Here is a 13,501-nt window from a genome sequence, read left to right as displayed (position 1 = left end):
AGCAATGGTCCATTATTTCCTTTCATTTTGTAGGGAAAACCTTTATTGAAAGCAAAATTTTAAATAAAATTAATTGCTAAAGACAATATGAGATACAAATTATTTCAACCAAAATACAATGACTATTGTGAAAAACCAAAACCAAAACCAAAAATCTTCCGAGGTTCTGTGGAGAGAAAAAGAGGTTTTTGTGGGCATGTAAATTAGTACAATTAAAGATAGTTTAGTTAAGTCTTGTTTGCTTTCAGAAGAAAAGTACATATTAAATATTCTAACAGTAGGAGATCCACTATCCACAACCAGAAATATCAAATTATGCTTTTCTGTATTAATATTTATGAAAAATCAATAGATTATGCATATATTAACATACAATAAGTTTAATGAGGATCATGGGTATTCATAGTGTTTTCAATTTAACTTCAATATAAATAAAAGTACACATTATTCCTGAAGTCTTCAACTACTACACAGGTGTAATTGTAGAGTATGAAGAATATTTTAATACATCCATCTCTTCATCTGAGATTTATCTATATGAATTCAGATCCTTATTTTATCTCTTTAGAGAGCTTGGCATAGGTGATCTTTCATTTCCTTCTATACCTCTAATCAAAATTATTGTGATCCTTTATCCAAAACCATAGAGATAGGTTTTTGCCATGGGAATAAAATATAACACTGATTATTATTTGTTAAGTGTGATGACTGTAAAGTACTTTTGGGGGCATTTAACTGGAAACAGCCTCATATCTTTCCCTCTTTAAATCTCTGACACCAAGCAAGTACTTAAAGGAATCCTCCAGGTAACCAAAAGTGTTCAAGAGAAACAAAACTCTTATCTATTAAAGTCTGAATTGTGCTCAGGTCTCAGAGGATGCTCTTTGGAAAACTGATAAAGAGACTTTGAAGAGTTCTATTTTATTTCTTACCTACATGCTTTCTGTTAACAATGTTATATTATTTGCCAGATTAATATTTCCTTTAATAATACTGTACTTTTCAACTTTTACTGCTTATTAAATTTTCTATTTTTCTGACAAAATTCAATAAACTTTGAACAATAAACTCCCTAATCAAAAGACACATATTAGTAGTCTAGATTTAAAAAGCAGGACCAATTTTCTGTCTCCAAAAAACATACCTCAACCACCAAAAATAGAAACTGTCTTAGAGTGAAAGTCAGGCAAAGATATTCAAAGCAAAAGAGAAGTAGACTTGACAAGAATTGCCATAGTAAAATCTAATGAAATACACATTATGCTTACCTTGCCTCTAATTCTCAAAAAAGTTTCACAGGCAATGGTAATGCCTGTAATGTGTTGAAGACATAGGTGAGTGCTAGTACTATAGTCCAGGGAAATCACAGTTTTAAAAAGACTTCATTCTCTCTTTGCTGAACTAACTTGTACACTGAAAATGTTTCTGTCTTAATTGAACCATTTCATCAAGAGTAGGATATATATTATTGACTACAAAGAGGAGGGATCAAGAAACATAGGTTAAAAAATTATTGTTTCTTTGAGATCCATCAAAATGATTGCATCTGTTAATAAATGTTTCATCTAATCTCTGAAGCCAGCTCAAGGGACTAATTCAGAGAATTATAATTGCTGAGAGTGAAATGTACATAAAACACAAAGGAATATCAACTACAACAGACACTAGTGCTGAAAGTAGATAAGGAGCCTTGAGGGACAGTGTCCAGTGACACAAAAGAGAAAACAAATCAAGAAAATAATAATATTGCATGCAAAAATGTTTTACCTTTTGGCATTATCATTTTTGGAAATAACTGTAGCAAGTGAATACAAAATACTGATTTTATTAACGTTTAAGAATATCTTACAGTATGTTTTGACCATTTTCACCCTGTTTTCCAAATCTTTCTAGAGCTACCCTTTCTGCCCTATCTACTTAACTTTGTACTCTCTTTTTTCTCCCGCCAAATCTAATTTGTGTCACCCATATAATCTTGTATATATGCATGGCCTTTTACTGCAACATGGTTGACTTACCAAGAGAAGTCCTATTAGAGAAAGTTTCTTCTATCAGAATCTATCAATTGCCAAAAGATCCTCTGCTTAGAATTGGACTTCTAGTCATCTCCCCTCCCAGCTGGTATTTGGTCTGGCTTGATTTTGAGCAGGATTTGAACATACTGCTACAATTGGCATGAGTTCATGTGTACAGCTGCCACAGGACCTTGCAGTCTTCCTGCCCAATACTGAATCTCAATGTGTATATCTGTTAATGTGTTATGTTTTCCAGGTTGTGAATCTCCTACAAAGAATATGTGCATTCTTGGCTCTATTATCTTCAATAAGCTTGCCTGAATTAGTAGTGTTTACTGCTATGATGCTACTTATGCTTCTGGCCCAGGTATGAGTGTTTATGAATGATTGACTTGTATGTTTAAAAATTAATAAGAGCAGTTTCATCCTTCAATAACTAAAACCTAAGACTGCTCCCCCACAGGAGACCACCAACCTTGTCTAGATAACCACATTCTTCTGCTGTATATAATAAATATACCAAAGTTTTGGGTTGTTGTATAGCTGATGCCATTCTTAAATAAGTAAACAGGCCTCCCATATCTCAGATTTTCTGTTCTGAGTATATATGAGTCTGTCCTTTATTCCCTGCTTCATCACATCAGTCAGATTTTCAGAACCAAACTATGTTGGGCACAGTATTTCATAGTAATCCATGCAAGTTTTGTCACATAAAAACACTATTGACAACCAACATAAAATCTTATATCTTTTAGAAACTACTCTTCAAGTGACAGTCACCTATTTCAAGGGCCCCCAGAACATCTCTTATGTTTCTAAGAAAAAAGGCTGACAGACAGAAGTCCAAAAGACAGCCTTAGAGATTCCTCAAGACTTATCACTTTTTCTTCCATATATGGATAATATAAAATCAAAGTATGTTCACGAAGAGGAAGAACAAGGTAGCAAAGAAGGAAGATAATTGGAATTAAGATACTATCATCTCAAGAAAAAAATATGAAAGACATATATGGTTCATTCCACTTGGGTGGAGATGCCAACTTGTAAATGGTAGCTTACTATACATAGGACAGTGATTGACTTTATGGTAAAACATATATGTCAGGCTATCACTCTGTACAAGAACTCTGGCCATCCTCATCCTTTTTTGTTAATTGAACCAATCCAGGAAAATGAAAAGTATTCAAGTGAGGACTGTCGACTAAGCTTTACTCACATGCTTCCTTCCTGTGCCAATTTCAAGTGTATTTGGTGTTTGTATATAACTTCACTGGCTGGATAGAATATTTCCTCACTATAACTGAAAATAACACTGAAGTAGTAAAGGCCTTGGGTTAATAAAATCAGTGCTTGGCATCGTTCATCAAGAATAATCATTGGCCTTCCTAAATTTTACAGACAATCTAGTTTATAGGATCCTATTGATAAAATATTATCTACACTGTACTTGACAACCATTAGGCAACATTGGAAAGACAACCAAACTATTAAATAGATACTAGGAAAATGTTTTCAAGATAACTCTGATAAAAATAAAGAACAATTACCAATCACATCTAAAATCTAACACCAAGCTCACTCGCTATAAGTTACTCTACAGAAGACTCTTACACTAGTAGATTCCATCATAGACTCTTGGACCTATTAGATAAGTCAGTATATAATAAATGCAAGTCAAGAAGCCCTATAAAAGTGGGAAACGGGATATGTCCAGTCCAGAGACCGGGGCAAGTAAGGATATGGACCCAGAAGATTGGGTTCTCCTTAAAACCTGGAAAGGCATAGAGGCTGAGCAACTGGTGGGTGGGAGACCTGGGCTGCCGGGGAGCAGAGAGATCTCTGCGGAGTGCACATGGAAAGTGCACACCCTGCCTTGCCCTGCCCTGCCGTGCCTGATCCAGCAAGCAGAAACAGAACATTGGAACTTCTGCTCACACCTGACGACTCTGAGGCATAAAACAGGGCTCGGCCCATCTGACATCTGGACCAGTGGAGAACCAGGAACACAGACCAGATAAAAGGGAAAGGCAAGAACATATCACAGACAACAAAATGACAAGAGGAAAGAGAAAGAGTATATCCCAAGGAAACCAAGACAATCTAGCAACACCAGAACCCAGCTCTCCCATAACAGCAAACATTGGAATTCTAAACACTCCAGAAAAAGAAGACACAGACCTGAAATCATACCTCAAGATGCTGATAGAGATACTTAAACAAGAAAGGGAGGAAAAGCAAAAAAGATTCAGAAGCTTTTAAAGAAGAAACAAGAAAAACACTCAAAGAACTCAAAGAACTAGAGGAAAACAGAACCAAAAAAATAAAGGAATGGAAGAGGGAAATTAAAACAGAAATTGACACAATAAAGAAAATGCTGAAAGAGATAACCCTAGAGTCAGAACACCAAAAAAAGAAATCAGGAGTCACAGAAGCAAGCATTTCCAACAGATTACAAGTGATCGAAAAGAGAATCTTGGGGGCAGAAGACAACATTGCAAACATAGACAAAACAGCCAGAGAAGATGCAAAAAACAAAAAGCTCCTAACCCAAAATGTCCAGGAAATACAAGACACAATGAGAAGACCGAACCTAAGGATAATAGGAATAGAAGAGGGAGAAGAGTATCAACAAAGAGGCACAGTAAATATCTTCAACAAAATCATAGAAGAAACTTCCCTACCCTCAAGAATGAGATGACCACGAGCATAAAAGAAGCCTTCAGAACTCCAAATAGGTTGGACCAGAAAAGAAATACCTCCTGACACATAAAAGTATATTACATAGGAGGTCAACAGTGCTTAAAGAAGCAGTGTGCTTCAAATTAAGACACAAGTGCCAGGTGTGAGACACCTCCCTATGAACTTTTGGCCAAGCATGACCTAGAAACTCTCAAAACAACACAAAGTATTTTAATTATTCTTGGTTTCACTGCAAAACTAGAAAGTAATTCCTACTGCTGAAGACACTGCATGGTTCTGGGAATCCACCCAATATGTAGCTAACAAACCCAAAAACTATTGCTGATGCCAAAGAGTCCTTACTGGCAGGAATCTGATATGGACACCTCCTTAGAGGCTCTGCCAGAGCCATACTGATTCAGAATAGGATGCTTGCAGCTAACCATCAGACTGAACACTGGGATCCCAATGAAGGAGTTAGAGAAAGAACTGAAGGAGCTAAAAGGGTTTGAAACCAATCCTATGGGAAGAACATTATCAACCAACCAAACCCTCCAGAGTTCCCAGGGACTAAAACACCAACCAGTGAGTACACATGGAGAGACCCATAGCTCCAATTGCATATGTAGCAGAGGATAGCATTGTCTGGCATCAATGGGGGAAGAGGCCTTTGGTCCCTGAAGGTGCATTTTTCCAGTGTAGGAGAATGCCAAGGCACTGAGGTGGGAGAGGGAGTTTGGGAGAGGGAGCACCTTCATGGAAACAAGTAGAAGGAGAAGAGGAATGGGAGTGGGGGGATAACATTTAAAATGTAAATACAGAGAATGTCTAATAAGAAAAAAAAGACATCATGAGTTTTGCAGGAAAATGGATGGAACTAGTAAATATCACCATGATATTCTGAGGTAACTCAAACCCAAAGGGAGATGAATGGTATGTTCTCACTAATAAGTGAATATTAACCAAGAAAAAAATTACAGAATACCCAGGAAATAATCCACAGAACTCAAGAAGGTTAACAAGCCAAAGGACCCAAGTGAGGATGTTTTAATCCCACTCAGAAGGGATAAAAAAAATCACATGAGGCAGAGGGAAGGAGAGCAGAAAGGGGTATATCTATGGTTTTTACATCCATTTTTTAAAAAATTTATAGTCAAGGAAATGGAAATAACTTACAATCCCTCAATATATGAATGAATGAATACCTTATGCACTCAATGGAATTTCATTTAAACAGAAAAAAAATTATAAAATTTATAGTAAAATGAAAGAATCTAGGAATTCTTATGTCAAACAAGAAAACTTAAAAAGTCAAAAATGTCATTTTTTCTCATAAATGAACCCTAGATTTTATGTTCTATGTATGTATATATGCACAGCTATGGTGTGTGTTTTGGCCACGAAACTAGAAATAGTACCATAAGAGAGGAGGTTTTAAATGAATGGAGTATGGACATAGAATACATATGACATGAAAGTGGAAAGGAACAAGTGGAGAAAGAAGCTATAGGAGAGACCCTGGGTGGTTTGAATCAAAAGTGCAAACAGGAAAAAAACATCCTAAAGAAACCTAGTGCTTTGTGTTTTTAGGCTTAAAAGTACAGGTATAATGCTTTAAAATTTATTTATAATTTTATTGGTTATTTTATTTACTTATATTTCTAATGTCATCTCCCTTTCCAGTTTCCCCTCCACAAACTCTCTGTCTCCTCCCTTCTCCCCCTACCTCTATGAGGGTGCTCCCTGACCTGTACACCAACTCTTGCCTCAGCATCCTAGCATTCCCCTACCCTGGGTCATTGAGCCTCCACAGGACTAAAGGTCTCCCCTCTCATTGATGCCCAGATAAGGCAATCCTCTGCTACAAATCTTGCTGGAGCCATGGGTACCCCCCATGTGAACTCTTTGGTTGGTCGTTTAGTCCCTTGGAGCTTTGAGTGGTCTGGTTGGTGATATTACTGTTCTTCTTATGAGGTTGCAAACCCCTTCGGCTCCTTCAGTATTTATTTATATTTTTAAAACTAAATAATAGGATGCAACAATGCCAACAGTACACAGTAATGTAAATAGTAATGTCATGGTTATTATATTTGCAAGTTGGCTTCACTTTATCTCAATTTTTCAAATGAAATTGTGTACACTATTATCCAGATGGAACAAATTTGTGATCAAGGAAAACATTTTTTCATGGTTAGGAATGATGCCACTATCTGGTAACTAAAGGTTACAAACTGGTAATGGGCAATTTATCATAAGTGCAGGGACAGAAAATAAATGATGGACTATATTATCTATACAAGACTTCAAAATAAGATACAAGGCAAATAGTTGGCTCTTGATAAAACCATCCCAACTTATAACATGATATTTATTACTTTAAACTTATAATGAACTATGGAACTAGTAACAGGTAATGAATGTTTACTTAGGTACTAGTCTTAATGGAAAGACATGTCAACAATTATGATGTAACTCATTAAGTCTTCTTGATCAATAACATGAACTATTGCCTTAAATTTACTATGAACTTAATGTGAAGATTCTTAGAAAACCAAGTGATCAGTTATCCTGAGAAGGTATAAAAACTCAGAACTACAATAAAATATGGTGGTTCCTTTTTTCAGCTTCATCCAATGTGTGTGTTGTCTCTGTAGCTGATATTCTTTCTCTCTTATCTTTGCTTTTCTCTCTGGCTCAGTAGGAATTCTGAACCTCTCCCCTGACCAGCAAGGGTCCCTGAGTGAGAGAGAGAGAGAGAGAGAGAGAGAGAGAGAGAGAGAGAGAGAGAGAGAGAAACCCAAACAATTAAGCTTCTTTTTTCCCTACTGCTATCAGCAGGAGTTAATTAACAGAAGCTAACAGGATTTGGGCTGCCCAAATAGCAAGAAAGAGAAAAATTGCCAGAAGTCTTCAGTTTTTGGCTCTGAAAAGTACAAGATAATTAAATTGCCAGAAGTAAGCAATTTGAGCCCCAATTACCAATTTTATGCCCCGAGAGAGCTATATCTGTAGCCCACTATTACACATTTTATATCCAAATATATACTTTCAGGGTTACTCTATTTGTATTGTCCACATTCTGTAACAAAAGAAGCTACAAACATGTAATTTCTCTGATACTGTGTATTATGTCAAATCTTGTAAATATCTGTGATTTAAAAACCTTTTTGGTTCTCTAATAGATTGAAAAATAAGAATACATAGAGTCTGAGATATGCTGATTAGAAGAAATATTTTCTCGAACTCAAATGTGGGATTTCCTCTCTCTGGGGGATAGATAGAACTCAGGAAAATTAAAAGCTAAAGTTTATTTTTTTCTTAATTTTTTTATCAGACTATTGACATGTTTATAACCAATGCATCAGATATGTTTGAAGGAATATGAACAAATCTTACAGATTCAATACTCATAGTTGTCGAGTTATTTCTAATAATCATACATAGTAGAAGCAAATGGTACAGGAAGATGCAGATGCCAACACTGACATCACTCACTGAGTAAAGACAATAGGATATAATTTCTGAGAGATTTTCATAGGCTCTGCACTAAACTGTATGCTGACACATCAGCATCATATATGATGCTCTCTATTCAGAAAAGGATAAACCATAAATCCAATTCCAGAAGAGAAAATACTCTAAACATAGCTGAAAATTCGCCTGTAGAATATTTGATTTAGTTTCTGATATAGGGTGTATCATAGAAATGACTGGAGTGAGGAAGGAGGGCTGTAAGGGAGCTGGGAAATAAAGGGTAATAGAGAACATGAGACTTAAAGCATAGATCATAGCTGACATACGTGGAAATTATATCCCCCCCTTTAATCCATGTTCCAGCAGCAAACTATTTAGGTCTAAATCTTAATTCACTGTTCTGAGAATAACACATTTTGTGAAGTACCTGCTTGAAAGCATCCTTCACCTGCTGGTTCCTTAGGGTGTAAATGAAAGGGTTTAGCAAAGGGGCCACAGAAGTGTTGAGCACAGCAACGCCTTTATTTAAAGCCACCCTCTCCTTGGCTGATGTTTTCATGTACATGAAGATACAACTCCCATAAGTAATGGAAACAACAACCATGTGTGAGGAGCAGGTGGAAAAGGCCTTATTTCTCTGTTGAGCTGAAGGGAACTTTAGGATGGTTTTGATGATGAGGGTGTAAGAGAGAATCACTAAGATCAAGGTGATGACAAGTGTCATGACAGCTAAAGCAAAAGCCATCAATTCTATGAAATGTGTGTCTGTGCAAGACAGCTGCAGGACAGGAGAAGTATCACACAGGAAGTGGTCTATTGTTTTGGAGGCACAGAAATCCAGTTTGAGTCCCAAGAGCAAAGGGGGGAAGATGACTAAGAACCCAGTTACCCAGGAGCTGAGGACCAGTAGGTGGCACACTTTGCTGTTCATGATGATGGGATAGTGCAGTGGCCTGCAGATGGCTACATAGCGATCATAGGACATGGCAGCTAGTAGGTAGAATTCTGTGATTAGTGAGAGAAAAAAGAAGAACAATTGAGCTGCACAAGCATTGTAGGAAATTGTTCTGTTTCCAGTGAGAATGCTCATTAAGAATCGTGGAATACAGGAGGTTGTGAATGCAATTTCCAAGAAGGAGAAGTTCCGGAGGAAGAAATACATTGGAGTCTTGAGATGGGGATCCATCAGGGTGAGGAAGATGATCACTAAGTTCCCCATCATGCTCAAGATGTAATTCAAAAAAAGAAACAGGAAAACGAGAATTTGTAGCTGAGGGTCATTTGTCAGTCCAAGCAAAATGAATACAATCTCCACAGATTGGTTCTTCATTTCTTTCTTTTAATTCTAGTAAGTCTACATAAAATAAAATAAGTGAAAATAAAAGTAAAAAAACAAACAAACAACCACTATCACATATAACACACATGGAAAATATTCATTGCTCTATACTCACAGGAAAGCACATTTTCAGTATAACCCCTGAAAAAAATATTTTAATGAGTTTAAATTTTATCTCATGAACATATCTTAGACACCATTTGTATGTGTCATAATTAATTTTTCTGTTGTGAAAAAAACACCAAGGCCAAAAGTTACATGGGAAAGAAATGCTCTAAAGGATTTGCTTCACATTAGAGCTTCTAATGTGAAGGGAGCTGTCAGGGAGGGACTCCTGTGTGGGAAGTTGGAGAAGGAACTTGGCAGCAGGGACAGATGCAGAGGCCATGGAGAAGTGCTGTGTACTAGCTGACTTGTTCATTTCGCTTTCTCAGACTGCTCCCAAGACCACCCTTCCATATCACCTATCGGTCATGGAAATGAAACAGGCTTTTTTGGTCTGTTGGGGACATTTTTTCAGTTGCAGTTCCCTCTTCCCAAATGACTATGGAGTGTTTCAGTATCTCATAAGGCTGGCTAGTCAGACTCAGCATGCCAACTATGTGAAATGGTCTCTTATTTGTGCTATTGTTCACCTGTTCCCGTCTTTTCAGTAATCTTTTAAAATAAACTATTCAGGTGTGTGGTATTTGAAAATTTCTCAGTTAATTCTTTGGAGTAAGTTGCCACTTCAGTGATACAATATTTATTGTAAACAGTGGTGTTCCCAATGGCCATAATAAATCCCAATTTAGATCTATATATATATAGGGAATTTCTAAAAACACAAAATCTTTAAAGAAGAAAATACAGTTTATATATTATAATTATAATTTATAGTATGAGATTATAACAAGGCAGGTGTGCTGATAATCAGAACTCAGTTCCTCGAAAATAACTGGGAAACATGAACAACACATAAATTTCAAACTGAGTCATTAGTCAAACTGGCAACCATAAACTCTCTAACTAGTAGAATTTTATATTACTATCCTCAGTCTAATGAGAGTTTTCATAGAGAAAACTACGTGTGTGGAAAAAGAATGACTCATGTTTAATCTACACATACAAATCCAATGTTTCAAGTAAAAATATGAGCTGTTTTTCATTTTAAAACAATTGTGTATGGCAGATAACATATTTATAGAGTACTTTGGTTCAGTAATAAAGTTTATATATTCTGCCTATTTTTTAGTCACGTAAGCATAAAAATTTGAAAAATGGAATATTTATATTGAGTAATTTGATGCTTAGAAAATATATATACCCCGTACAATGTGAAGAGTTAAATAACTGATAGTTTGCTGATTAGTTTTAGGAATTGTATAGTAGAATCAAGTGACCTATGAACAACAGTCTATCTGAAAATAAATATACACCCACAGCATCAAACCTAGCCCATAACAGTAATTAAAGTTTGTTTATTGTTGCTATTTCATCCTATCAATAAAAGGTTCGCATACCTGATTCTTGAGTGATTTTGCTTTATGGCTGCTGACACTGGTGTTCAGGTATTTCCACTTTACAAAGGATGCTGAATACATTTACTTTTCATTTAAAGCTCCTGGTTCCACATCCCAGGCATGACATTCTTTCATTATGTGCACTTTGGTAATGATTTTACAGAGAGAAACATATATTTTTCTCATTTCTGTGGTGTTGATGGAGTGCAATACGAAATGCCTGGTAAGCTATTGCATAAACAAAGAAACATATAAAAATTTTATGACATATTTAAAAAAAGGACAGAATTACATGATATGAATAATATCAAATGTAAAGTATTTCACTAAATGGGGCTGTATTCAAAAGTCACAATTTTAAAATTATTTATAAAAGCTTTTCTGGAAGTTCTTATTAAAATTCTAACCAAAATCTAACTTAGACATCATTTACTAAATAATTATTAATATTTCTAGAAAAATTTACTAGAGTTTTAAATAATCATAATATAATTACTAAAACAATTTAACATAAAAAGTAGATAAGATCTTATGTTCTGTATTGTGAATGCTAATAGAATTATTTCCAACCTATGATGTACAAATTATCCTTTAAAAAATGTTAAAATGTAAAAATGAACATAAAAGAACCAAAGGATAATTGAAAATTAATGTTCTTTTCTTTGGTGTTTACAGATATACACAGAAGAATGTTTATGAGCATTTGGATATTTAGATGATATGTAAAAGAACTCAAGACTTGAAACAGGATATTCTATGCAGATAAAGTTGCCTGTGACAAAAAAAAACTATAATGTATCACAAAATCTTTGCTTGGAAAAATATAGTCACTATTCTAATATTTATTAATCTCTCATAGATTTATAAACCATTGTAAGGAACAGTACCATGGTCATTAAAGTTCTTTAGAACATGCAAATGTTAGGAAACAATATATCAGAAAATACTATCATTTATAAAACTTTCCCTTGCTAATACTGATATAAATGTTTAATTATACTGTGCTTACAATAAATTGTCCTCACATAAAACTATTGCTCTGCTTTGACAATTACACACACCATCCATCTGCATAAAACATACTTACTATATAATGGGAAACTACACAAATCACAGTATGGATTATATGGTCCACAGGCCAAGAAATATAATTTTCTTTAGTTTTTTGGGATTTTGTGAACACTACATACATTTAAAAAATTTTCAAATATTAAAACAGTTTTGTAATCACTTCAAATGATCTCTTTATTAGTCAGCATAAGAAGATATTAAAATGTTAACCCCTTATTAGTTCCACAGGTTCCTTCAGTTAAACATGTAAATTCTGTCGAATTTGTGCTTCTATATGTCAGTTATCATACTGGTGAACAAGCAATGGATGACCATTTCCTCTTTCCCATTCTATTCTAAAATAAATGACAGATTTGCTTATCTGTATGTTGTCTTAGAGATATTATTTCTTACTAATCTAATGGATGGTAGGAATGTTCATGAAATTCATATTTCTACAGTACTATAGTTCATTTATTTAAATTATATAAAATGATGTTAAAGTGACATACACTATAATATAGAAACTCACCATCTCTGAAATAATGAAGAATTTGTGCCCATGTTTTCTATAGGAAAACATTAAATAGGAACAAATATTCTCAGGGTAACTAGACCTATCACCATCATTTCCTGAGGGATTCGCAAATTGTATGATGCAGAAGTGCTGTCTATAAAAATAACCATGAACCTATAAACCTGTTGTATACCAATTACCACTAAGACTACTGCATTATTCTACAAGAACCTCGACTCACTTTGACTTGTCTGCTTAAAGCACTCACTGTCAATCACAGGACCATGTCAACAGATGGAGGTCTTTCAAATGTGACTCCAGCTGCATAGCTCTTTGTTTTTTTTTTTTTTTTTTTTTTTTCTTTTTTTTTTTTTTTTACAACTTTATTTTAAAGAACAAAGATAAATGTACAGAGTTTAAGCATTTTTTTGCATAAAAGTACATAATACATTTTTGATAGTAATTATTTTTTTTAAAGGTTTGATAGTGTGATCAAGATCCCACCAGTTACAATGAGCAAAAAGTACATGTAAAACAAGATGCAACCTGTTAATAGTCAAAGTATTCTTGGTGTGTAAAGATTTTTTTTTTAACAATGAGCAGACAGTACATGTAATACAGGGTACAACCCTAATCAGTTTTTTAGAATTTAAGACAAACTTCATGTAGAGAATAATTGCACCAACCTAATGTGGACAGGTGACATATCATCTAGTTAACAACATTTCTTTTTTTTTTTTTTTAAATAAAAAATATGCATTATTTTATTATTTTCTGTCCTAGAATTGTTTTTTTTTTTTTTTTTTTTTTAGTTTTTGTTTTCTTTATTTCTTGGACTTCATACAGTCTGTGAGTTGTTTCTGGGGGAGTGCAAGCCTCTGGGGTTAGCATCCCAGTATCAGTGACTGCATATTATGTCTGTTCT

The 13,501-nt window shown here is 34.8% G+C and overlaps 1 protein-coding gene across 2 annotated transcripts in view; it reads right to left on the bottom strand.

Annotated features, from left to right (window-relative positions):
• The window catches only part of LOC308434712 (olfactory receptor 6C6-like), a gene marked incomplete at both ends in the record, with an annotated part of 34,816 nt that extends 25,318 nt beyond the window's left edge, over positions 1-9,498 (bottom strand). The window contains one exon of one of the 2 annotated variants that reach the window (XM_080935104.1): positions 8,617-9,498. In XM_080935104.1, coding sequence (XP_080791230.1) covers positions 8,617-9,498 — 882 coding nt within the window. Of the gene's footprint in view, positions 1-8,538 lie in introns of those variants that run through there. The other variant, XM_080935103.1, reaches the window with a different exon arrangement.
• Between the last annotated feature and the right edge of the window lie 4,003 nt (positions 9,499-13,501).

This window comes from Micromys minutus (assembly GCF_963924665.1).
Source record: "Micromys minutus genome assembly, chromosome: 22".
Taxonomy (NCBI): Eukaryota; Metazoa; Chordata; class Mammalia; order Rodentia; family Muridae; genus Micromys; species Micromys minutus.
Note: the sequence above shows the minus strand (reverse complement) of the source record. Positions and strands in the feature narration are given on the sequence as shown.